Source organism: Chanodichthys erythropterus, chromosome 8, assembly GCF_024489055.1.
Source record: "Chanodichthys erythropterus isolate Z2021 chromosome 8, ASM2448905v1, whole genome shotgun sequence".
Classification (NCBI taxonomy): domain Eukaryota; kingdom Metazoa; phylum Chordata; class Actinopteri; order Cypriniformes; family Xenocyprididae; genus Chanodichthys; species Chanodichthys erythropterus.
In genome coordinates this window covers 46,873,200-46,900,501 of record NC_090228.1, presented here as the reverse complement: position 1 = coordinate 46,900,501, position 27,302 = coordinate 46,873,200, and the positions used below count along the sequence as shown (strand labels likewise).

Here is a 27,302-nt window from a genome sequence, read left to right as displayed (position 1 = left end):
AACAAGATTAACGTTATGGAGTGGCCAGCCCAATTCCCAGACCTTAATCCAATAGAAAACTTGTGGGGTGACATCAAAAATGCTGTTTCTGAGGCAAAACCAAGAAATGCAGAGGAATTGTGGTGTGTAGTGCAATCGTCCTGGGCTGGAATACCTGTTCACAGGTGCCAGAAGTTGGTTGACTCCATGCAACACAGATGTGAAGCAGTTCTCAGAAATGGTTATACAACTAAATATTAGTTCAGTGATTCACAAGAACGCAAAATCTTTAAGCATTTTTCAGTTTATACAGTAAATATGTGACTTTGTAAAGAAAAATGCAGACACTGCTATTTTTTGAACAGCCTAATATTCCTTTTCCTTCACTTTCTGAAAAGTAATAACAAATTTGATAATTTTTTTTCTTCGTTTTGATTTACAATATAATGTGCAGTGTTCCCAATGCATTTGCGTGTATTGAAATAAAGGTTATTATATGGATTTTGAGCTTTACTTTTTTAAACACACTGCTATTATTTTGAACATAACTGTACATTACACTTTCTATATTTGATACTGACTCAGAAAATAAGAAAATGTTATTGTCATCAGATGTAGATTTGCACACTACCAGCATCTAGATGACAAAACAAATCCCAATTTAACCGATGTTTATCACACACGTCAACTCAATCAACTTGCGCCACCACTTTATGATTCCTCTTATGATTAGTTTTGTCTGTCACTCATTCCCATTAAACAAACTAATCATAAAAAAAAATATTGGACACTCATTTGTATTCCTTTTATAGTACACACCAAAAGAGGCTATTGATTATTATTTGCTATTTGAACAATTTAAGAAAAAAGTCTTTGGCATAGGAGAAGAATCTGATCATGTGACCATGATAAATTGAGGTGTAAATCCATCTGCTCTTGACAAAACAATTAAATTTGTATGTACAACAAAACCAACTTCATGGTTTGATGAAAACACACACAAAGTGGCAGAAACCATTATAGCAGTTTTAGATGTGTTGTACAAAATATACTGTACAAGGTTGTTTCAATACATAAATCAATAATGTTCATTAGCAGTATGAGGGACTAAACTGGTAAAATGAGAACTAAAATAAAAAAAAAAACAAGCTAAAAAGAAAAAAAATACAGCGCAATCATAAAACTAGTATGCGATGACAAATGAACAGTGTCTCACTTTACTATGCTTTCATCTTTGTGTCAACAGTTTAGTGAGGTTCTTCCTCTGTTCCAGCACATCAGCATCCATACAGGAAAAGAGATTGAGACTTTTTCTGTATTACTGTAATAGCCAGACATGTTAATTAGAAGATCATCTCCCCATTTGCCCATGTACTGTAACATGTAAAGGACATAAGCTCGATTACTGAATGTGAATTCTGTTTAAAATGGAAAAAAAAAAAAAGTTAAGTCCGTTCAGCATTGGTATTGACACTCAGTGAGCTCCACTGCGTCATTCTGTGTGTGATCAGGTGGGATTGCCATTTCAACATAGACTATAGCAGAACATGCCACTTCATCCTGGAGAAAGAGGAAAAGATTGTGTTCGTACCAGAATTTACAGTTGCATAGAGAGCATTCCATGTAACCGTTTGTAATTGCAGTTTTATTTTTTATTCTGTGGCAGAAACAAGCTTCCATAAATATTCTCAGCCAGGAAGTTTTGAAACATTCTAACATCAGAATTGAACTTAAAACCTCTTATATCTTCAAATAAACTTAAATTCTGCCACTCAGAATGAGGTGCTTTTTCAAAAACAAAAGAATAAAACCAGCTTATCCCGAGGGATGTTTCAATAAAATAAGATTAGAATACAAGCCAGGCTTATTTTGGTTAGTCAGATTGTCTGTGGATTCTGTTTCATAAAACAAACTTAAATTAATTCAAACTCAGTTACTCTCGCAACTTATGCTGTGAAACTAACCTGGGCTGCATTTCCCAAAGTGAACTATGGTCACAATTTCCGTCGTTACCAATAGAGTTCAATTGGACTTACGACCATGATGCACCAACAATGCTTTCAGGAAACGCAACCCTGGTCCGGGGCAGGCTTACTGTCAGGCTAAGCTGAGCTCCTGTATGTTACAGTCACGCCTGTCCCGGACTCCGTTTCCCATGATCCTCCCTGTTCCACACCTGAATGCACTTCCTCATCCTCTCTCCCGCTCTCCCTGGATTCCCTGCACCTGGTCTCCATCATTAGCACTCCCTTTATGTTGGACTCACTCCTTACACTCCTTGTCCGTTCTCGTTTATGTTTGATATTGTCTAGTGTGTGCTGTTCTGTTCCTTTGTTTAATAAATACCCGTTTGTAGAAGCCCTATTCTGCCTCATCCCTGCAGCAACACTAATTGTAACACTGAAACACTGACCAATAGGAACGCATTGATATTACAGCTGACTCTCTCACATACAATTATTTAAGTTTATTAACCACTATCAGTCCAAAAATAAATATACAGTTTATAGAAAATCAACTTAGATAAGGCTACAATGATAAATAATACAATGTAGACCTACAAACATGTTCAATTTAATTGTATATCAAATGTTGTTAATGCTGTTATAAATATTAACATAAACAATTGATACTATACAATATAATTGAACACGTTTGTAGGTCTATCTTGCATCATTTATCATTGCAGCCCATATATATACAGTATATATATATATACATTGTTTAAGGCAATGTTTGATCAAAAGGTAAGTATGATGAACCAAAACATTTAACCCTCAGGGGTCTGAGGATTTTTGGGGCCCTGGAGAAGTTTTGACATGCCCTGACATTTTTTCAGTTGTTCATAAACAAATTAATGGAAAAAGTGCCATTACACTGTATTCAGCACAAACTAGGCTACCATAATATGTGAGGAACATGTATGTACATGTTTGTGTTTTTGAAGGAATAACGTTTATGCGTGGTTATTGAAAAAGCAAAAAACTTAAGTCACTGAAATAATATATTAAAAATATATTAAATCTGTGTTTACAAGACTTCTGGGTATTGGAGATTGTAGACTAGAGTTTTTGCTTCAGAATGATGTAAAAATTATGCTGCCTGCTTGTTCATATAAAACAATAGAGAGATTTAAATTTTGTAAGACACTTTTTGTCAAGAAACACAGTATGCGTGGAGGCATGAATCATCATGAATAATGGGTCATTTACACCTGAGATGACAAAAGAATCGCATAATGAGTTGTAATGACCTGCATAAATAATGAGGCCGTTTCAGTCAGGTAGGCTGTGAAAAAACCCTCTGTGATCATGTGGTGTATATCAAACATACAGAAAAAAACAGCAGTACTGTGAAATATTACAATTTGAAATAATGGTATTCTATTATATACTTGTTTATATACTATGTTTTCATTCATACTTGCAGCCAGAGGGCGCTCTGTGCACCTTTAGTCCACAAATTAATCTAAAGAAGAACAACCATGTGACTCTCCAGGAACTAACAGAAAACTTTTCTGAGAACTATCAGATTGGACTTCGTTCAGAGGGAGACGAGAGATCACGCATCATGTTAGTTTTCTATATTTTGCAAAAAGTACAACCTTTTGTTTTTACTCTGAGTGTACACAAATAAAAGAAGATATTCAACAGATTAAAATGGTGTATAAGTCTTAATTGTATGTGCAACATTGACGGAGTATTTTGAGTCTCTTTCACACTGGTAAGAAAAAAACCAAGGTGGTATCGCCGGCGTGACCGCCGACCCGAGGGAGTTAAAGAGAAGTAATTTCTTGACAATTAAAAGTATTGTATAGCCCACTGAATCATTCTCAGACTTAATGCTGACAGCAGTGGAAGCACTTGGGAGAGAACTGTCAGGAGACTTATTTCTTAGCACAAAAGAAGACAGTGGTACAAGAGGATTACCAAATCATTGTTTTAAGTGTGAAAATATAGCAAAAGTAACAGAAATTCAATATCAATAGATCTGTGACAAGGCCCCTGAAATAATCAGGCCTTTATTTTAAGATTTCATTTAGTGATGAGGGATTTTTTGCTAGACAAAGAGCAGGAGAAATACCAAGTGATTGTCTAAGAGCCAGCAAAAGCTATGAAAAGAGTGACTGTTTATCTCACAGAGTAAGATGCAGCCTGCAGAAATGACATGCATGGTTTTTGTCCACACTGGAACTACATTCACACACCACATCTGAAAGAGTCTCGCTCAATCGCCTATAAGTCTCATAAAAAATCATCCCAGTCCCTTCTTGTGTTGTGTACTTCTTCTACACCGCAAAAAATGCTGTTCTTACTTAGAGTTTTTGTCTTGTTTCTAGTTAAAAGTTCTTAAATCAAGAAGCATTTTCTTGACAAGTAAAAATTATTTTCTTGTTTTCAGGAAAATAAGTCAAAATTAAGTGTGTTTATCCTTAAAACAAGCAAAATAATCTGCCAATGGGGTAAGCAAAATAATCTTAATCCAAACTGAAAACAAGATTATATAGCTTATTTTTGGTTTGAAATAAGATTATTTTGCTTACCCCATTGGCAGATTATTTTGCTTGTTTTAAGGAAAAACACACTTAATTTTGACTTATTTTTCCTGAAAACAAGAAAATAATTTTTACTCGTCAAGAAAATGCTTCTTGATTTAAGAACTTTAAGATATTTTGACTAGAAACAAGACAAAAACTCTAAGAAAGAACAGCATTTTTTGCAGTTTTTGTTTGTTTCTTTTATTATTTTTTCTTTTAAATTGAAAAATAAGTGCTTTATAAATAAGTAATTAAATAGGAGTCACATATTTCTGGTCTAAACAACTACGTTCTCGCCTAAAACTCTTAACTACAGTTTGTGGTATAACAAGTGTTGTATGTGTAGCCATAGGCACCGATCCCGAGATATTCTCCATTGATTTTAACCAATAGAAAATCAATTGTAGCTTTCAGACACGATCTTCACACTTTTTATAGTTTATTAAAGGCCATTTCTATGGCGATATTTTAATGGAAAACCTCGAGAGTGCATCCAAGTGATGCGCGCGAGCACAAATGGCTCTGCTCTCGATCAGATACATGCGCGCATGACTCGCGACAACACTTGTGAAAAGAATGTGCTTTTGGGTCTAAATTGTCATATTGCTGCACGGATATAATGCAAATAAAACATCAAGTTGACGTTGATTTGAGTTAAATAAGAAGCGAACTAGCGCTGAAACGTGTTGTTTTTGAAATCATGCGTTGTGGCTTGTGTAAGTTAGTCTTCAGATATGCGCGTCAATCTATCGCTTGACTCTTCTTTCCAGAGAAATCACTAACAAAATGCACACAGACATGTCCCTGCTCTTGATATACAAACATTAACACTCTGAGGTCTGAGGTATCGCCAGCAATATAACCTCGTTTTTTTTCTTACCAGTGTGAAAGAGACTCAAAATACTCCATCAATGTTGCACATACAATTAAGAGTTATACACCATTTTAATCTGTAGAATATCTTCTTTTATTTGTTTACACTCAGAGTAACAACAAAATGTTGTACTTTTTGCAAAATAAAGAAAACTAACATGATGCGTGATCTGTCATCTCTCTCTGAACGAAGTCCAATCTGATAGTTCTCAAAATGAACTGTAACTTAGTGAAAACTCATAACAAAAAAATTAGACTCATGTCTAAAAAAACCGTTGAAATGTCAGGTTTTAAATCATGTAAGTCAAATCGAAAACAAATTATCCGCTAATGTGGCCACGCCCACGGAACCAGCGCTATTCAGACACAAATTCTGAGGCAATACATGTATACATCGTCTCAATCGTGTATTTATTGTCTTCAAAAGTGTTTTGCATAGCCATAGTTAGCGATCTCTGGAAGCCTCTGTTAGTTCGGTTAGTTCCTGGATTGTCACATGACCTCTTCTTCTTTAGATTAATTTGTGGACTAAATGTGCACAGAGCGCCCTCCGGCTGCAAGTATGAATTGAAAACACAGTATCCAGCGCTCACAGTGATGACAATAAATATTGAATAAATATTACTCCTGTATAGAAAATTGACATAAAAATATGAGAATCCATCAATATTTCTCCAAATGTGCATGCTTTTAAGCTAAAAGGCTATATGAAATGCCATAGAGGTAACATAATTGTTACACTTTGCATCACAGAAATACATTATATTTTAAAGTATATAATAGAATACCATTATTTTAAATTGTAATAATATTTCACAGTATTGCTGTTTTTTCTGTATATTTGATATACACCATATGATGAGCTTGAGACATGATCACAGAGGGTTTTTTCACAGCCTACCTTACTGAAATGGCCTCATTAATATGTAAGTCATTACAGGTCATTATGTGGATCTTTTGTCTTCTCAGGTGTGAAGTACAGCACAATTCATGATGATTCACGCCTCCACACATACTGTGTTTCTTGACAAAAAGTGTCTTACAAAATTTAAGTCTCTCTGTTGTTTTATATGAACGAGTAAGCAGAATAATTTTTACATAATTTTGAAGCAAAAACTCTAGTCTACAACCTCCAATACCCAGAAGTCTGGTGAACACATATAATATAATTTTTCGGCCTTATTTCAGTGACTTAAGTTGGGCACCCACCGGCAGAAACATAAATCGGGGCCTATGTGTGTAGCCATGACAGCCGCTTCAAGCAGAGCGATACAAATGGTGAGAAATGTGTGTGTGTAACCTACAGATTTTCTTTAGATTAGATTAGATTGTTTTAAAATATATGAATACATTTCTCTCTGGTTTTGTTTGGCAGCTGTAGTACCTTTTATGGTTATTAGAAGAACATTAGAACATTAAAATCTAAAAAAAATGCTTTTTATAGCAGAAGTTAAAATCACAAAATTAAAATAAATAACAAAATCAGACTAAATTTTAATTGGTAAGATGAATCTGAGCTGAATAATTGGCCTACAGTAGGCCAATTGTAGGCCAACCTTCATTTGATTTACCCCATTATAATAGTCCATTTACAGGTAATATCCAACAACAAATATTTTAGCAAAATGTATATTTTAATCAGAATTATTGTGCTCCTATTCTATTGCATTCCATCTGTTTGGTGCATATGCGAAATGACTTTCTAACATTTACAGATGGAGAATATACCTGTGTAATGTAAGTTATGCACTAAGGAAAACACCATGTCTCAAACACATAAAACAGCACAAAATATATGCTGTTTCCTATGGTGGATAGATTTGATCCATGATGTTTAAGAAACGTGTACACATGCAATTATCTTGACTAGGTTAACCTGGATCAAATTAGTGGGACTGCGTGAACTTCAATTACCACTTTCATAGGGGCTGTTTACATTACGTTTTCAACTAAAAATGGAAAACTTAAGCATTTTGGCCATTAATTTACATGACAATAGTGTTTTGCATTTTAACGAGAAGAATATCAAAGTGCAGTCAACTGTAATAAGGAGATAAGCATGTGCATTTGGCAAAAAAAGTAACCAATAGTTTTTAAACCAGAATTTTACTAGGGCCCATTAGGTGTTGTTTACAATATACTGTAAGAATGTGTTTATGTACCTTTGCATATCTAGAGGATAATGCCAGAAATGTCAGAATAACTGCTAAGGGAAACACTGCCACTAGAATGAAGAGATCTGTGGAGAAACATACAGGGCTGTTGACGTTCATGGGAAAAATACATTATTGTAATCACCATTGTTGATAATGAGAAGCAAACCAAGCCTATGACTTACATTGAGATGTGTCGTGCGGTTGTTGAGGTGGTTCAAGTTCTTGTGTTTGGTGTGAAGGTTGAAGTGTTGATAAACTGATGGATGTATGGATGTGTGGTTTCTCTGTCCCGAGAGTAACTGTATGGATGTGTGGTTTCTCTGTCCTAAGAGTAACTGTCAATGATAATATAACAATGCAAACAGCATGTCATCCTACAAGTTTACCTCATTCCTCTACATATTTAGATTTTTCATAAAATCAGTAGTAATGATGATCAAAGTAACATCAACAGAACAAAACTACCTTCAACATAAAGTCTGTAGGAGACTGTTTGAGACGAGACAGAACAATAATAGTCTCCTTTGTCCTCTGCGGTCAGTGCTGATATGTGTAGAGAGAGATTTCCTGGAGATGTTTGATTCAACAGTTTGACTCTGTTCTTGTGCTTCTCAGACTTTTCATTTGGGTAAATTTCCTTAAAAGCTTTTTCTACAATATACATCCATTGTATCTGTTCAGGTTTAGCCAGTAGTTCAGAGCATGAGCAGGGCAGAACCACAGACTCTCCTGAATATCCAGTCACCGGAATCATTGCCTTTGTGTTCTGAACCAAATCACAGCCTAAAAACATTTATACAAGAAAAAGCCATGAATGAGCCACATTGTAGTAAGAACAAGTGAAACTCAAAGGTCAATGAACGTATGATTTAAAGGGGTGGTTCAATGCAATTTCACTTTTTTAACTTTAGTTAGTGTGTAATGTTGCTGCTTGAGCATAAACAGTATCTTCAAAGTTACAGCGCTGAAAGTTAAATGCAAACTGAGATATTGTCTTTTAAAGTTATGGCAGTTTAATGCCTACAAAAACAACCGGTTTGGACTACAACAAGCTTCTTCCCGCGTTGGTGACATCATAAACCCTGCAAAACACACCCCCGGGAACACGCAACAAAGTGGGCGAGGCCATGTCGGGCGGCATAATGGAAGCGGAAGAGCTGTGTACACCGGACGCGAGCAGCGCGACGCGTCAAAAGATAATAGAACCCATTATAATCTGTGATATTTTCTACACTGGATGCGATGCTGAAGACAGCTTCCAGAATCTACACGAGTTCAATGCTGGATTTACACAAAGGCTTTTACTGAAAGATGAAGCAGTTTATTGACTTCAACCTGTATGTACGTTTTATTGTTTGCACATGTCTTTTAAATGTATAGTTCTGTTGCTATTTTTGGTTGCATCAAGGACATATACAAAGAGCAACTCGTTTTTGCTTCGCTAGCCAGTTAGCTAAATTCTAGTCCATACTTCAACAAACACCAACAAACTTCTATAGACAAACAGTTGTTCATGCTATAAATTACACACTGCCTTTACAAAAATGCTACTACTCAGTCATGTATTCGGCTACAGTAAAGCTTTAATCAGGATAAAACTGTATATTGAAAGCTAACAAACAGCAGTGACAGCTTATAAACACTTTGACACAAATACAGAATGAAATACCATTCAGAAATTTCCTTTAAAAGCCGCGATTGCAGCTTGACCCTCTTTATCTGGGTCTGATTCGGGATTAATTTGATACAGCAATATAGACGCTATTATTTACATTTTCACCGAAGCAACGAATGGTAAGGGGCGTGGCATTTCCGGACGCTTCAGCAAGTCACGATACACTGGGCCAGCTACCAACCTGCTAACCAATCTGAGCACATTGTGTATTTCGGAGGGAGTGGCTTCATAGAAGCAGGAAGTCAAACGAGCCGTTCATATGACAGTGGAAACAGAGGTGTAGAATAAAGGTAAAATATATGAAAAATACAGCGTTTTCAAAAAAACGAAACATTAAGACATGTTAAAATGTGCCCCAAAAACACAATAAAGCCTAGAAAAAAAAAACAAAAAAACACTGAACCACCCCTTTAAAGTCTGTCACTGGTTCTCCAAATTTCTTGGTTTATTTTTTCATTTTCAAATAATAATTTTGTAAAAAGAACAATTGAATGTCTATTCCTGACCTATCAATCTTGTCTAACAAGAGCGATTGATATTTCTAGAAGAAGCATCACTTACCCTTCACTGTTAAATGAATGTTTGTATATTGTTTAGTCTCACACCTATAGTACCCTTCATCTTCCTGTCTGAGGTCAGAAATGAGAAGAGACAGATTTTGTGGAGTATTTTCATTAAACAGCACACGTCTGCCGCTGAACTTCTCATCCTCTAATACTTTAATCCATTGTCCTCCATTGTTTTGAAATTGCCATGTGAATGTGATGGCTGTAGACTGAGGATGAGCGCAGGAGCAGGGCAGCACCACTGATCCACCTGTGTATCCTGTTATTTCTATTGTCTGCTGCTCATTTGAAAGAATACAGCCTGCAAACAAGAGAGCTTGTCAAAAACTTACAAATGGGCTTTACTGGAATATATAATAATCAGGAAAAAAAGCTGAGAAGAGCTTCAGGTTTCTGTTCATGAGCAGCACTTATAGACACAGGCCTATCTTAGGAAAACTACAAAATACAAATTTCTTAAAAGATGCTTTATTATGCTTTATTTAAAAAAATGTTTTTAGATATGTTTTAAACTGATGTTTTAAATAACTACAACTACATCACACTGATCTCACAGCAGTTCCTCATAAATTAAAAAAATAATTAAAAGTTTTAACTTACCAGTACTAAATTGAATCATAAAGAAGAAAAGATATAAATGGTCCCTCATGACTGGTTCTCACTCACTAATGGCACGACTCTGTTTTGTGTGGGCTGTCTTTTTTTCTTTTCTTTTTTTAGTTCATGTTAACTCCAACTTCCTGTTTCATGATACATCTCTGTATTTATATACATCTCTGTATACTGGGTCTGTGTACCTTGGGATAATTTGTTTTGAAAGCATTCATTTATCACATATTTGACCCTCTTCATGAGCATAAATAAACAAATCTCGAGTCGTTTTTTCATATTTTTATTTTTGTTTTAATCACACTTTGTTGGAAAAATGGAAAAACAATAAAACCAAAATGGATAAACAGCTTGAATATTCCATCTCTACATGGGCGGGAATAAAACACCCCTTTCCGCTGATTGGTCAACCAAAGATCAAGCCGCACCATTAGTTCTAGCTCCAGAACTCGGCTCCACTCAACAGAATAGTAGCTATCTAGCTGATACATTTGTATGGATTATTACAGAGTTTATTGCAACTACATTTAATCTCGTTCACATCAAACAGCCAGACTAACCCATGCCAGGGCAGAGTCTAGACAGAGCTTTCTTCTGTAGGCTATTCATTCACGTGCCGTGAAATACTAATTTATCGTATTAAATATTTATTTACGTGGCATCTGCTCTCACAAGAAGCCAAACTATTTGGCACACTTATAAGCCTTCTTATTCAGCTGACCAACTCTCAATCTCTGTGCTGGAGGCCGCGCGGCGCACTGGACAGAGCGGAGAGAATGCATAAGCTACTCTACTGAAGCGCAGAGCAGAATCGATTCACTGGTCAAGTCAAGTCATCTTCATTTATATAGCACTTCTTACAATAGAGATTGTTTCAAAGCAGCTTTACAGTGATAATAGGAAAATTAACAGCCAGAGTTTGTTTTGGCTTTACAGCAGCTCTAAGATAAAGTTTATCGAACTAAAGTTTTTGATTGAATCACTTTCATTGTAAAAATCGTTATTAACTCAAATGACGCTTAAATGACACCTTTTTAACTGAAAACAAAACAGAAACGTTTAATGCGTTCTTGCCGTTCATTTACGTGTTTAAGGGTAGACTATGAATTAACACTTTGAACAATAAAGTAAGAGATGAACATATATTTTTATATTTATTGCCATCTATTACTGTCATAAATGAATTAGTCAAATAAGGCTACCTTTTTAAAATAGCTATATCTTATTAAATATAGGCATGCCATCTTTTAATTTAAAATCTTAAATTTAGTCAATACAATTACAGTTTGACACTATTTTGTTTCAACCAAAGGCATCTTGCACCGCAGAGGTGGCAATACAGCATCTGAAGTTGATTTTAGATGTATTTACACAATTTAATGCTGCTCAGAGAGGTCTGTAAATACATTCATAAACACAGCAAAGCAAATAATGCAATGACATCAATTTTATTTTTTATACAAAATGCTTTGAATACAGAAATATGAAATAAATTACAAGATGAAACGAATATGAAATATTGCCAGTAGGTGAGAGCAAGTCACTGTGTTAATGAACGAGTCATTTTATTCAATCGATTCGCTCGAAACGCTGATTCATTTAGTAATAAAAAAGGCTGTATGGCTGGTGAATCACTCAACCGATTTGTTCAAAGACTCGGATTCATTCACAAATTTACTACTATAGGTTACTCTGTGCGCCTTTTGTTGCAAGTCGCACAATGATCTGGGACTTTGCTTTAGAAATTTAGCTGGCAGAAAAAATAAAACATTGTTTTTAGGGACATACTCAGTGTTAATGAAATAAACGCAGTGTATTGCTCAAAAAAACAGTCAGGACTGCTGATCTGCACTTCATTACAATGTAACATTCCCTCTGCGCTGTTCGTCGCACATTTTTGGTGCACAGATTTCAAGAGTTAAATAAATACAGGTGGTGTGCCAAATAGGCTAGGGATAGTTTTGACAGCAGATGCACTGTAAATGAATTAATATTTAATATGATAAACTAATTCCACCGCACGCAAATGTATGTGTAGGCAGAAGAAAGCTATGGTCTGTAGGGTTTGTGTCGAGCCATTCATTAATCTGGTTGTTTGATGAGAAATAGACCCAGATGAAACTCTCCACGCTGTCCAGCGTGTTGCGCTGCTCCAGCAGAGATTTTTAGATTTGGTCAGCTAAATAAAACAGCAGTGTGCCAAATACATAGGCTAGGAGTAGTTGTGAGAGCAGATGCCACGTAAATTAATATTCAGTACGATAAATTAGTATTTCACTGCACGCAAATGAATAGGCTCTGTCTAGGCTCTGCTCTGACATGGGTTGTGTCAAGCTATTTATCAGTCTGGCTGTTTGATGAGAACTAGATTAAATGTAGCTGCAATAAACTCTGTAATAATCCTCACAAATGTATTGGATATATAGGCTACTGTTGCACGGAGACGAGTTAAGAACTGATGGCGCGGCTTGATCTTTGGTTGACCAATCAGCGGAAATGGGCATTTTATTCCCGCCCATGTAGAGATCGAATATTCAAGCCGTTTATCCATTTTTTTTTTTTTTGTTTTTGTTTTTCCATTTGGCGGAATAGAATAAAGTGTGATTAAAACAAAAATAAAAATATGAAAAAACGACTCGAGATTTTTTTATTTATGCTCATGAGGAAGGTCGAATTCGTGATAAATGAATGCTTTCTTAGTTTTTCCGTTCAGAAGACTAAAACGAAAAAACAAATTATTCGAAGGTACACGGACCATATTGGTGGTGTGAGGTCAAATTTTCTTTAAATAAATCATCAAATGAGTCATAAATCAAAAACATTTTAGACTGCTTTATGTTTATATACTGCATGGCTTATTTATGTATAGTTATAGGTCTTTGTTGGCCTCATGTCTGAAGTAATTGAGTGAGTCTGAAGGCAGGAAAGAGTAAAAATAAAACAGGCCACAAACTTTCAGAAGAAACAAGAATCTCACATCTTTATATATTCTTACATTTGTGAGGTGTTATTTTGCACATGAAACCACAGACACCTTCACACACACAAATACACATAGTTGCTTCCTTAAAACACATCTATTTAGAGATGAGATATGACATAGATGTCATGTTAATTATAATAGATTCATCCTTATATCAACTATAATAAAATATAGTTAGTCAAGAATATTTCCATTAGTCAAGAAATACATAGATCTGCATCAATAATCAGATTGTTTGTGGTGAAATACTCTGTGAAGTTCACTTGGCAGTCCACTTACGGTCGAATGGAATGCACCTAAATAAAATCTGCAGTGTCCTTAGGCCAGGTCAAGAAAATAGACCTAAAGTAGCCTGCCTGAAAAATATAAAGCACTGTTTATTTCATGAACTAGAAAGGGCTTGTGTTTTCCCCTCTGCTGTCAGTGCCGGTCAGTGCTGTCAGTTTTTTTTTTCATTCCAATATTTTTTTTCGTCAGTATACTAAAGTGATGTAAAAGCTGGAGAAAATAATGTATTGTAAGTGTAATGCATGTTTCTTTCTTTAATGTTTTATAATCTGATTATGCATTTTTTAATCAATTTGCATCAGTGTGAATCGCTGAATGACCTAACATGTAACAAATTAACAAGTTTGTTTGCCCATAAGATCTTTAGTGTATAGGTTAGCTAATTTGGCTTGCTATCCACTGAGGAGGGGCTCGATGAAGCAGCTTCAACTCAAGCTCTGATATACCCCCCACAGTGAATAAATATAGGATATGATTACATAGGGCAAGGTACCTGAGATGAAGGTGGAGTTTGGGGAGGTGGAGAGATGCTGGAACAGCTGAGACTGAAGAGAGGTAAGCAGCTGCTTATATACTCTGGCTGTTGATTGGAAGATTAGATGGGCTCGCTCCTCCCTAAATTACGTTTAGGAATACAGTACACTAACAATATCTGTACAGGTTTATATAATTAGTTAAGATATGTGATCTCTCTAAATTCTTATATACAGGTGCTGGTCATATAATTAGAATATCATCAAAAAGTTGATTTATTTCACTAATTCCATTCAAAAAGTGAAACTTGTATATTATATTCATTCATTACACACAGACTGATATATTTCAAATGTTTATTTCTTTTAATTTTGATGATTATAACTGACAACTAAGGAAAATCCCAAATTCAGTATCTCAGAAAATTAGAATATTACTTAAGACCAATACAAAGAAAGGATTTAGAAATCTTGGCCAACTCAAAAGTATGAACATGAAAAGTATGAGCATGTACAGCACTTAATACTTAGTTGGGGATCCTTTTGTCTGAATTACTGCAGAAATGCGGTGTGGCATGGAGTCGATCAGTCTGTGGCACTGCTCAGGTGTTATGAGAGCCCAGGTTGCTCTGATAGTGGCCTTCAGCTCTTCTGCATTGTTGGGTCTGGCATATCGCATCTTCCTCTTCACAATACCCCATAGATTTTCTATGGGGTTAAGGTCAGGTGAGTTTGCTGGCCAATTAAGAACAGGGATACCATGGTCCTTAAACCAGGTACTGGTAGCTTTGGCACTGTGTGCAGGTGCCAAGTCCTGTTGGAAAATGAAATCTGCATCTCCATAAAGTTGGTCAGCAGCAGGAAGCATGAAGTGCTCTAAAACTTCCTAGTATACTGCTGGGACCAACACCAGCAGATGACATGGCACCCCAAACCATCACTGACTGTGGAAACTTTACACTGGACCTCAAGCAACGTGGATTGTGTGCCTCTCCTCTATTCCTCCAGACTTTGGGACCCTGATTTCTTTCATCAGAGAACATAACTTTGGACAACTCAGCAGCAGTCTAGTCCTTTTTGTCTTTAGTCCAGGTGAGATGCTGCTAATGCTGTCTATTGTTCAAGAGTGGCTTGACACAAGGAATGCGACAGCTGAAACCCATGTCTTGCATACGTCTGTGCGTAGTGGTTCTTGAAGCACTGACTCCAGTCTTTGTGAATCTCCCCCACACTTTTGAATGGGTTTTGTTTCACAATCCTCTCCAGGGTGCGGTTATCTCTATTGCTTGTACACTTTTTTCTACCACATCTTTTCCTTCCCTTCGCCTCTCTATTAATGTGCTTGGACACAGAGCTCTGTGAACAGCCAGCCTCTTTTGCAATGACCTTTTGTGTCTTGCCCTCCTTGTGCAAGGTGTAAATGGTCGTCTTTTGGACAACTGTCAAGTCAGCAGTCTTCCCCATGATTGTGTAGCCTACAGAACTAGACTGAGAGACCATTTAAAGGCCTTTGCAGGTGTTTTGAGTTAATTAGCTGATTAGAGTGTGGCACCAGGTGTCTTCAATATTGAAACTTTTCACAATATTCTAATTTTCTGAGATACTGAATTTGGGATTTTCCTTAGTTGGCAGTTATAATCATCAAGATTAAAAGAAAAACAAGTTAATATACAAGTTTAACTTTTTGAATTGAATTAGTGAAATCAACTTTTTTTTATGATATTCTAATTATATGACCAGCACCTGTATTTCTTTTCAATCATCTCTGAAAGGCAGCGACAGAGAACTGGCACAATGCCCTCTAGTACAGGGATGGACAACTCCGGTCCTGGAGGGCCAGTGTCCTGCAGAGTTTATCTCCATCCCTGATAAAAACTCACTTGCCTATAACTTTCTACTAATCCTAAAGACCTTGATAAGCTGGTTCAGGTGTGTTTGATTAGGGTTGGAGCTAAACTCTGCTGGACACTGGCCCTCCAGGACCGGAGTTGTCCATCCCTGCTCTAGTAGGTCATGTAAATCATCTGGTGGGTTGCCAGTGACAGCATGAAAATGTTGCATAGTGGACAGCTTCATCTCCATACATCCTGCTTTACCTCCTCAACATGCCTGTGATAAGTGTCTTTAGTGCGCGGTTCACAGTTGCTGGAGCCTACCCTCTGTGTGCTGAACCTTGTTGTGAAGTTCTTGTTGCCATGCAAAAATGGCAGAATATATCTGCAGTAAAAACCCTCAAGGAATCCTGCCTTATGATGAGCACCAAGGTTATCAGCTGATACATAAGACGGTCCCTTTCACAGTTGCTCCCAACTGATCAATGAATAAACCAGTCTGTTGAATGAACAAGTGGTTATATGACTGTTTCATAGTCATACTCCTTTACTAGACCAGCATTACAGAGAAGATCAAGTTGGATATATCATAACACTGACCTGTTTTTCACAGGTATGTTTGGTAACGCCCAGTAAACTGCACAAATTTTGTGTTTACCTGTGGATGTTCCTAACAGATTGGCTTTAAATGTAATCTTACAATGTTATCCAAAATCCACCAAACAAGCAAATAAAGGTCTCTGGCAATAAAAGTGACAATCATATCCTGGAAGGTAGATCAGATAGATAATGGCTATTAAAGGGGCTCTATGTTGGAATGACACACAGTGGTCGAAATAGGTACTGCAGTCCAAATTCAAAATATTGCTTGCCCCAAAACAAAGACAGACATTTTGACATGTAACACACATTTCAAAGTAGAATATCTGGCTGTAGCATTGATTTCTGAGGAACAAGTAGGTGAACTTAGCATGTTTCCTAAATATCTGCAAACATATTGGGGTATTTTATGCTTTTTTTCTGCAAACATATTGGGGTATTTTTATGTATGAAGATGGACTGTAATTTTACAAAGTACGAAACATCACTAATTTGTCTCAGCTTTAGTAGCAATGTTCTTAAAACACATGATTAACCCATGATTAATACTTTACGAAATACTGCGTTTTACAAGTCAAAATATCACACAATAATACCTTGAGAAAATTATTATGAATACTGACAATGTTTGCCTAGGAAAAATAACCCTCATGGTCTAGTAGCTGCCATGTTCTTCTTTGCACAGAAAAACGATTAGGCCTAAAACTTCCATCAAATATGTATATATCTCACAGGTAAAGTAAGAAATACGTTGACATTTCAATAATCATACTATCACAAAATCATGAAGAAAATTACGTTAATTAATGGTGAGGTTGGCAAAGTTTGACAATCACTAATTGGTCTCAGAAGTGGCTGCCATGAAATACATAATTACACTGTGATTATCAAACGTGTTTGATATTTACGATTTGGGATTGTGGAGGCTCTCACGTGACCGGGAGCAGTAAAATAACCATAATGACACCACATAATTGAGGATTTTTTTTGGACAAAAAGTCGGTTGCGACAAGCCTCAAATTGGACCACACCCTCAGATCACTGGGGGATGCAAATCAGGCTCATAATTGTCCTTAAAATCTTCAAGTTTGTGTCCTGCCTTAGCTGCATCTTGTAGCCCACCTCCATTTGAACCTAATCAACACTAGCGGGCATCATCCAGTAGGCTGGATCGTCACAGTTACCCAAGATAAAGATAAAATTGAAATAAGTATAAAATTAATAATAACAATAACATAATCCCAGATTGATTCCTTTGCTATCTGGGTTGTTAATTTGTCTTTTGGCAGTTTTAAGAAAACTGTCTGGTGCCCTTTGTTTTGAAAAATAAATTATTTATTCAAGTTAAGGGAAGCTGCCACCATTACACATTAGTAAACTCTAAATTTGCATAATTAAACAATCGCTACTAAATCTCCTACATAACGTTAATATTGCACAGAAAAAAAAAATATATATAACACTTAATTTTAACATTTACTCTCCCTTTTAAGTGCTATGGGCAAAGCATTCTGGGAAATAGAAGTCCTAGCCCAGTTTCAGTTAAACTTAAGTTTGTCTAAATTAAAAGAAATTAGTTCATTAAATTCAAAACAATGAAACAGTTCAGTTTACTTAAAATATATCAGTTCTGTGAACTTCAAAGAAAGAGAAAGTGCTAAATACTCATAAAAGTTAATTTGAACTAATTTGTTAAAGTTAAATTTGAAATAATTTGTTTAATTTAAGTTTGTCCTACTCAAAACAATTAATTATATTGAATGTTAAGGTTTACAGTGTACATCAAAAATGTGAAAATAGGCTTTTACAGTGCTCAGTATGTAGAACTTATTGTCTGGGTGGTCATTAGTGAAGATGCTCAGCAAAGCAGACTTGTCAATCAAACAAAACCTACAAAAATAATTTGAGTTAATAATTCTAAAATCCCACTAAGTGTGTGCATTCCTAAATTATCTCCAGTTACTTGAGGTATAGTACCATGTACTGGATAAGATTGGCAATTTAATTCCAGAGGTCGCAAGAATTTTGGGGTCCAAGATAGCATTAAAGCCAAACCGCAAATGAAGCCATACCATGAAGCCAAAGCAGCATCATATGAAATGCCAAACACATAATGTGCTTTGAAGTGTTCATCAAAGGCTGACAGAGAGGACTTGCAGGGAATGAGCTGCCCATCCACAACAATGTAATACTCATGGATGCAACTCTTCGAAGTCCTGGCTGTCAAGACATACAGCTGTGTTGTCTGTTCTGATCTGAGCACATCATCAAAACTGCAACAGCACTGAAAAACAAGTAAAACCAAAAGTTAAAGATGTTTCAGTACGATCTTACAAAAGAAAGTAGTATGCACATGCAATAACACCGTAAGAATACATTAGGGGTGGGCGATATTACTAAAATCTTATATCACAATATGAGCAATATGAGTAATTTTATTTCACTGTAACAATATATCACAATATAGTTATTTTTGTTTTAAAAAGTTCTTTATATCAAATTTCAAAAATCTTGTCACAAGTGTCAATATCACAAAACTAGTATTATAGCCAGAATAAAAACAAAAAATAAAAATGAAAACCTCAAGCTCAGTGAAGACAAGTACAGTCAACAATTAAATAAAAGTAAAACTAATAACTAATTACAAGCAATCAGACAAAAAAAAAAAAAACTACAGTAGATAAAATAAGAAATGCTACATTATATAAAGTAATCAAATGTATTAAATTCTTCACTGTGTAAATTTTATTTTTTCTTATTAAAGTTTCAAAAGTGATTTAGTCCAAAGCAGCGAGATATTTTTTTCTCTTTTGTTGTTTGATAGCATGAATGACAGACACTGCTGTCACTTTAAGAGCTGCCCGGATCCTGTTTGCTTTCACTTAAGACTTACTGTGTTTATTTGATTCTTGCAGAGATGAGCATTTTGACACATCAGAAATAACTGTTCAACATTCCCGGGCTCTATGACCACCACCTTAGACAGCGCTGAAGAAACTGTTTTTCAGACAGTGTGCGCATATAGCAAAATGAGTTCTCTTTACTGATTGCCTTTCAATAGCTTAAGAACTACAATGCTTAAAGGGTTAGTTCACCCAAAAACTTGGGTGAACTTCGTTCAACCTCAGAGCACAAATTAAGATATTTTTTGATGAAATCCGAGGGTATCTGATCCACACATTGGAAGCAATGTCATTGCACCTCTTGACGTCCAGAAAGGTTGTTAAAAATAGTCAACGTGACTACAGCAGTTCAACTTTAATATTATGAGGAGACAAGAATACTTTTTGTGCGGAAAAACAAAAATAAAGAATTTATTCAACAATTTGAACCGTTGTCATATGTAGTGAACTCAGTGCAGGCTTCCTTGTTTATGTCCGAATGCCGTCTTATTATTGGCCGGATCCTGTGTCAGCTTCACATATTGAACCACACCTACTCGGCAGACGCAACATTTGAACAGAATGCTGTACTACTATTATAATGTAAAAATAGTAATCAGCTTGAACATGACCTTTTGCATACCAACACGTTAACAAAGAACTGTTACTTTTACCTTTGTGTCTCCTCTCCTGTGTTGTGGCAAACATACAAACATAACACTTCTCTGAAATGTTTTTCTGTAGTACTTAAGTTGGTATTTCACATGGGCCAATCTCAAAACAGAACATTGCCCAAACAGTAATATAATATATATATATATATATATATATGATACCTACATAATGAAAGATAATGAAAGAATTTTAAGTTTTGACAATGTTATTAATACACAATTTCTGTTTATTTCATTATTCATTTACTGACCATGATAATAGCGATTGATATATTTAAATATGTAAATATAAATAATAAAATTAAGTACTTTTTTTTGGTAAGTAGTGGTGTATGTTGTACAACAAAATGTGAAATGTATAGATGTGGCTATGTTTATTTTTTTTTTCTTACACAGAATATACATCCTGGAGTGTGTTCAAGCAAAAGACATTCTGACAGATGAAGAGATAAATTAACAAGAAAAAATGTATCCAATCCAAAATTTTATTACCTAAATGGCATTTCATAATTATACATGCATTTCAGCCTGGTTAAATATACTTTGAAATATATAAGTAATATTTCAGGATTTGGAAAGAAAGCTGCAGAGTGCACAGGTTCTCTCCAACAGAATGTATCTGTGGAAAAATCAAGGATTTGATCCATCTCTCAGAAAATATTACTGTCAACATCTCAGTCTATTTAAGGATATGAAGATAAGTGGACTGTTTTTTCTCTCTTAATTTTACAAAAAATGGATGGATGCATGAAATGTCAGGAATTTTTTTAATGTTTATTTCTTTACTTTATTTCCTACTCCAGACAGAAGACCTAATCCAGCGACTGGAAAAAAATCCTGTTTGTGCCTGGAACTGTAGCTGAGAAACAGCTATTTATTACCGAGGTGATTTTGCCAGAGGTGAGCTAATATATGGGAGTTTGTATACTTTTTAAAAATGTATAGAACATGGTTTGGAGAAAATATAACTCTAATGTATCCCTAATAGTCTCTAATAGTTAGAATCAAAACTGCATTACTTCAGTAAAAGTAGTATTTTAAGAAAAAATATAAGACCTATAAAACCTTGGATGTGGTTAAAGCTGCTTATTTTTAACAATGTTATTAATACTTTATTTGTATTAGGTTCTGATTCAGTGGTTGCAAAGCCAAAACATGTGCAGATACAGAGCTGAATCTGTGCTTCTAAAGTGCACATCTTTCCATGGAAAGAAAAGGTAGAGGACATTGCTTGCATTGTGGGTGTGCATACCTAATGTATGTGTAACATCGCTAAATCCTTTCATTCTATCGTCACGATAGTGATTTTCTAGGTCAAGTTAACAGCTCCATAAAGACCTAATGTGCCTCCAATTTTTTTTCACAGTGCTGCAGAGATAACATCAGGAGACACAGAAAGCACTGAAGAGATAAGACATATTTTCAAGCCCTGACCCAAACAACCCAAAGTTGAATTTTTGTAATAAAAAAAGGTCAAAAACAGGATCCTAGATAGTGTAATTAAAGGGATAGTTCACCCAAAAATGAAAATTTGATGTTTATCTGCTTACCCCCAGCACATCCAAGATGTAGGTGACTTTGTTTCTTCAGTAGAACACAAATGATGATTTTTAACACCAACCGTTGATAATGCATGTCAATGGGAACTGGAAAAAAAACAAACATGCACAGACAAATCCAAATTAAACCCTGCGGCTCGTGACGACACATTGATGCCCTAAGACATGAAACGATTTGTCCGGGTAGTGAGGTCTGATCGTGCTCTGATGATGGAAGTGATGTTTCGCACTCATTGAAGCAAAGCGCGAGAGATCACTTCCGGCATCAGAACATGTTTTTTGACCTCACTAACCGGATGCTGAATGCAGTTGGACATAGTGGTGTATTAGAGGTAAAAACGATATAAATACGGTTCGGTTTCTCGCACAAACCGATCGTTTTGTGTCTTAGGACATCAATGTGTCGTCACGAGCCGCAGGGTTTAATTTGGATTTTGTCTGTGCATGTTTTTTTTTACTCTTATAGACGAAGTTCCCATTGACATGCATTATACGACTGACCGACTGCAACGGTTAGAGTTAAAAATCATAATTTGTGTTCTACTGAAGAAACAAAGTCACCTACATCTTGGATGCCCTGGGGGTAAGCAGATAAACATCAAATTTTCATTTTTGGGTGAATTATCCCTTTAACATTAAGCAGCAACCTTCCTATGCACAGAAGCCACCATCACATGCCACTTGTTTAGAGGCACATCTGGTTTTCCGTGGCATGTGTCAGAGGATTGTGGCCTGATTTACACTCTCAATAGAAACCCTTTAATGTACATGTAATCACATACCCACTGCTTAATTCTATACAGATGTTTTTAAGATGTTAAATGACAAATCTTGATAGACATTGTTTTGTTACAAAGAGCATTTATTTTATTAATGATGCAATGTAAATGCTCTAATACTTTGAAGCATTTGTTTATAACATCAGTAATACACATTGACCATGTTTTCTTTTTTACTGCAGGAAAACCCTTTTTTGAAAGACATCATGGCTGCAGCTGACTGGTGCCGCAACACGTTTGATGCTGGAGTACATGTCCCAAGTGTCCTTTTCATGGACAAAGAGGAACAAGTACAATCCTTTGAAAAACTGAACAGCTGGATGGGTGAATTGGATGAAAATTCACCAGCTTGTACATTTGTCTTTGCAAAAAAAGAGGACTATGAAAAGTTCTACATTGAACTTGGAGATACAAGAAGTCCAGACTTTTCGCCACATTTGAGGTGCATAATTAATGCTCAATTAATGCACAGTTCCCTTTTTTTTTTTTTTTTTTTTTTTTTTTACTTTTTTACAAATAGTTTACATAAAATACATAAAAGTTTAGTAAAGAGTGAACAACAGCAACAACTTAACAGTGTCATCATTACTGCAACCTTTCTGCCATATATAATGCTTTTTTTATTATTGTATTTTTACAGTAAAAACATTCCATTAAATTATATAACTGGACAGTAACAGGTGCTACAAAGAGCAACAGCGGAGAAAGTCTGTGGCTGAAGATGCCAGAGTTTCAGCTTTAGCATATAAGAAACTTTTCTGTATTAACTGCATAACAGTATATATTCATGTAATGACATTTCAAAACAATATGTAATACACTGCATTAATATTTTATTAAGGCATGTGATTTACTATATAAATAGCGCACACTTTCATCTTTATCTTGCAGTGGAGCATCAGAACTGTATTATCAAAATGGATAAATGCTTACAAATTGCAGTACTGTGGTTTATAATGTTATTTTGCTGAATAAAGTTCCTGGCCGCTGGATTTGCCGCTACGAGATGCCGATGCCGCATTTTTTGCCAGCCACACAGGCGAGCACCCGATTTAAGTCCATTTTATAATAATAAAGTTATAATACTTATACTTACATAATTAAATTTCTAATCCAGTTCATTTTGTTTTAAATGGTTTGTTTTATTTTTCTTGCTGACTATCAAGTTTACGGTCAACGAATGGCTTTTATTAGGTAAAATATTATGTGACGTTGTTTCCAACACTGATTGAACCGATTAAGACATCTTTCAACATATTTTCTGATGTTCATTCATGTTTATTTCGTTCTGTAAAGTAGTAAAGAGGAAGGGATGATCGCGTTCACTCACGATCTGTGACAACTGTTCAAGATGAAAACTGAAAAGTGACGCAGTGTCTTTGTTCAACTTTATTTTCATAATATAAATAAATGCATAGCCTAGGCCTATTTGCTTATCCTGTAAGCTCATAAATAAAATTGAAAATGTGGACGAAAAAAGTAACTATTAAAATATAAAAATTAAAATGACAGGTAATTGAATATGACGGAATTTTTACTATCCTGTCCGTCAAAATGACAGACAGTGCTAAAGTCTAACGCGACCTCTGCTTGAGAGGATACATGTTTAATTAATAGTGTTATTTTTCCATTTAAGGAGTCATGGCATGAGATTCTTAAGAACAAATTCAAGAAAGAAAGATCACCCTTGGTTGACATTGAAGAGATAAACAATGTTCGCAGTAGATTCAACAGAGTAAGGAACCTGATGACTTCTCCAAGCATCCAACAGACATGTGACACCAAGAAGGCAACAATTAAATAAGTATGTCAAATGATCTGACACCTTAATTCATATTTACAGTAATGGATGTCTGGATGTAATCCATGTAATCCAAGACATGTACCAAAAGAGAGAAAGGTCTAAAGAGGCAAGAGTCACAAATAGAATAATCTTCAGGATTTAAGAATAGGTTAAAGCATAATGTTATTAAATGAGTGCATGTGTTTTTATGAATAGAGTGAATCAGGAGAAGATGAATACTCCATAGGGATCCACTTGGAGAAAATGAGAACAGAATGCTTGAAGAGGACACCAAATGTCCAACTTTTACAAGACTGCATGGCACGGACAAGGAAAGAGAGGGCAGACTACATGAAACATCACTCTACAAAAGAAATACTATCATGATATCTAGCCCTTAAAGGGGTCATATAATGAAACTTTTACAAGAAGTAAAGTCTCTGATGTTCCCAGAGTGTGTATTTTAAATGTATTATGTTGCTATTTTTTGGTTGCATCAAGGACGTAAACAAAGACCAGCTACAGTAAAGCTTTAATCAGGATAAAACCGTATATTAAAAGCTAACAAACAACAGTAACATACACAAGTGACAACATAGATTCTCACATAAACTGTAACACTGGACATAATATGATACACAGACCTCTGACAGGAAATAGGAACACTCTGCATTCTCAGCAGAAACTTCAGGTCATTTTCCTCTTTCTGCAGTGCCTTTAAAAACAAAAGAATACCAGAGTTGACCAAATGCACATTGCATGCTTAAAAAACAGAATGACACTGAGGCCTGGGTCTAACAGTTTTCAATTTTAAGCTTTTATTAAGAAAATCCTGCCTCGGGAAGCCATGCTTACCTGCTGAAATACTGCGTTGTCGATATCACTGATATCACACTGATTTCATGCTTTCACACTCTTAATTTCTGTACTGTTCTGAAAATAAAATTCATAACTCCTCAGGGTTGACATGAAGTCTAAAACAGTGCTAAAACTTTTCTGAAATGAATCTGATACTAGCAACATAATCTGTCGTAAAAATATGCCAGAAACAACAGGATGTGCGGTCTTGACCAAAAGTTACACCACTGACAGTTTCACTCACAGTTCAACCCCCTGAATCAGTAAATGCATTTGAAAAATTTTACTTTTACATACTTTTAACAACCCACTGTTTGTTTTCTGGAAACAAGTTATCAAATTAATATATACCTTTAATAAAGTTAATAATAAATTAAGGTAGGGATCCAATTTGATTTATATTACTCTAAACCAGACGCTGTCATCCTTGAGGTCGTGATCCCCTGCCAGAAATGCAGATGGGTTTATAGGAGACTTCTATGACCTTCATACCTTCTGATCCCTACTTTAAAATGTTAACCCAGGTGAAAAAAAGTACATTTCAATAATGTACTTAAAGTGCTCTATTTTCACACACTAATATTGTACTTAATATACTAAAAATTATTCTTAGTACTACTTAAGATCTTAAGAACATCTAAGTGTACTCAACTGTGCTATTTTGAGACAGCATGAAATATGGACTTAAATGTGCTTTTGATATACTATCTCTGTATTTTAAAAATGTATTTAGATACTACTTATACTTAAGATACTACTTACTACATTTGAACCCATAGTTTACTACAGTATATGACATCCCGTGTAGCCTTTGGTCTCCTATTGCCAGACCGGATCTCTCTCTCTTTCTCTCTCTCTCTCTCTTTAAAAAGGATCCTAGAGGGCAGGGTCTAAAGTTTGAGCGCCCTCTCTCCCCATGTGTACACCTCCTCTACCTCCAGTGCTCAGATGATGAGTGCCTCTTACAGAAGACTGACGGACTGTGAGGAACCTGCCAGCAGATCTGTACAGAATCTGGATCCAAGGCACTAGTTTTGTTCTTCTCGTACTCTCCATTCCTCTCTCATTAAAAGGAGGTTCTTGGAGTGCCAGCCAAAATCGAAGGCCGTCAGACCCCGAGAGGACACTGTAGTCAGAGGTAACCATGACAAACCCTTGCACTGTGGCTCTGGAAATTCTGGGTATGCTGATCGGGATGGGGGGCTGGTTTTGTTCTCTGGCAGCCACCATTATGCCTCAGTGGCTGTCACTTTCTACTGAACTAATGGCCTTGGAGAGCTTCGAACAGGGGCTTTGGGAGTCCTGCGTGTTTCATGAGGTGGTTGGCACAGAGTGCCGTCCTTATGACACTATCCTTGGCCTCGACCCCACATGGATGCTGGCCCGTGTTCTGATGTGCCTGTCGGATGCCACATGTCTTCTTGGACTTCTTCTTGCCATCCCTGCCATGAGTCGGATCAATTGCTGTAAGAGTGAAGAAGGACGACGGACCAAGCAAGGTTTGAAGATCACGGCGGCTGTGTTTTTATGTATCGCTGGATTGTTGGTGCTCACTCCCGTTTCCTACGTTGCTCATGATGCTGTTATGAAGTTCTCCGATGAGACCACACCTCATGTGTTGTCACGTTCAGAGTTTGGGTATGCGCTGTTTGTCGGATGGGCTGCAGGAATTCTTGACATTGTGGCAGCAGTCATGTTATTATTTACCTCTTGCACTGACTCAAGATACAGTGAAACACATCTGGTGTCTTACCATCAAAGGCAGGAGATCAGAACTGTTGATGGTTCGAGAAAACACACTGAGTACGCATGAGATGATTCTTCTCACGGACCTGAAATGACTGTTAATGTTTATGGGAAGGAAAAAACTAATTATATTTAGATTCAATGTTTACACCAATCAAACCAATGAAACTGGTAAAGCAATATTATGATGCATTTATCCTTCAGTATCTGAGTACACTGTTTAATTATGTTTTATCAATACTGTTTTTATTTGCCAATATTTTTTCAGTTCATTACAGATAGTGATTGTAAAAAAACGCAATAACCTTTTTCTTCACTTTTATCGAAATGTATTCACAAATATTGTCAATATAAATGTTTTTAGATGCATATTATATATATATATATATATATATATATATATATATATATATATATATATATATATTATATATATATATACATATATAT

General features: G+C 35.8%; 2 protein-coding genes across 2 annotated transcripts; one reads left to right on the top strand and one right to left on the bottom strand.

Moving 5' to 3' along the window:
- Positions 1-7,482: 7,482 nt before the first annotated feature.
- LOC137025343 (polymeric immunoglobulin receptor-like) lies at positions 7,483-10,435 on the bottom strand. The gene is made up of 5 exons (XM_067393338.1): positions 10,387-10,435; positions 9,782-10,087; positions 8,011-8,328; positions 7,728-7,880; positions 7,483-7,628 (listed from the first exon to the last, which is right to left on the bottom strand). Exons 1-5 carry the CDS (start codon positions 10,433-10,435, stop codon positions 7,483-7,485), a joined length of 972 nt encoding a protein of 323 aa, XP_067249439.1.
- A 14,537-nt stretch (positions 10,436-24,972) lies between these two features.
- On the top strand, positions 24,973-27,102 carry LOC137025085 (claudin-22-like). Its single transcript, XM_067393118.1, has one exon. It carries the CDS (start codon positions 26,251-26,253, stop codon positions 26,917-26,919), a length of 669 nt encoding a protein of 222 aa, XP_067249219.1. The 5' UTR covers positions 24,973-26,250; the 3' UTR covers positions 26,920-27,102.
- Positions 27,103-27,302: the final 200 nt, after the last annotated feature.

Coding starts and splice junctions, on each gene's coding strand:
- LOC137025343 (XM_067393338.1), bottom strand. CDS start 10,435: ATGAGGGACCATTTATATCTTTTCTTCTTTATGATTCAATTTAGTACT. Junction 10,088..10,386: donor TATGATTCAATTTAGTACTG/GTAAGTTAAAAC, acceptor TCTTGTTTGCAG/GCTGTATTCTTTCAAATGAG. Junction 7,629..7,727: donor ACCGCACGACACATCTCAAT/GTAAGTCATAGG, acceptor GTTTCTCCACAG/ATCTCTTCATTCTAGTGGCA.
- LOC137025085 (XM_067393118.1), top strand. CDS start 26,251: ATGACAAACCCTTGCACTGTGGCTCTGGAAATTCTGGGTATGCTGATC.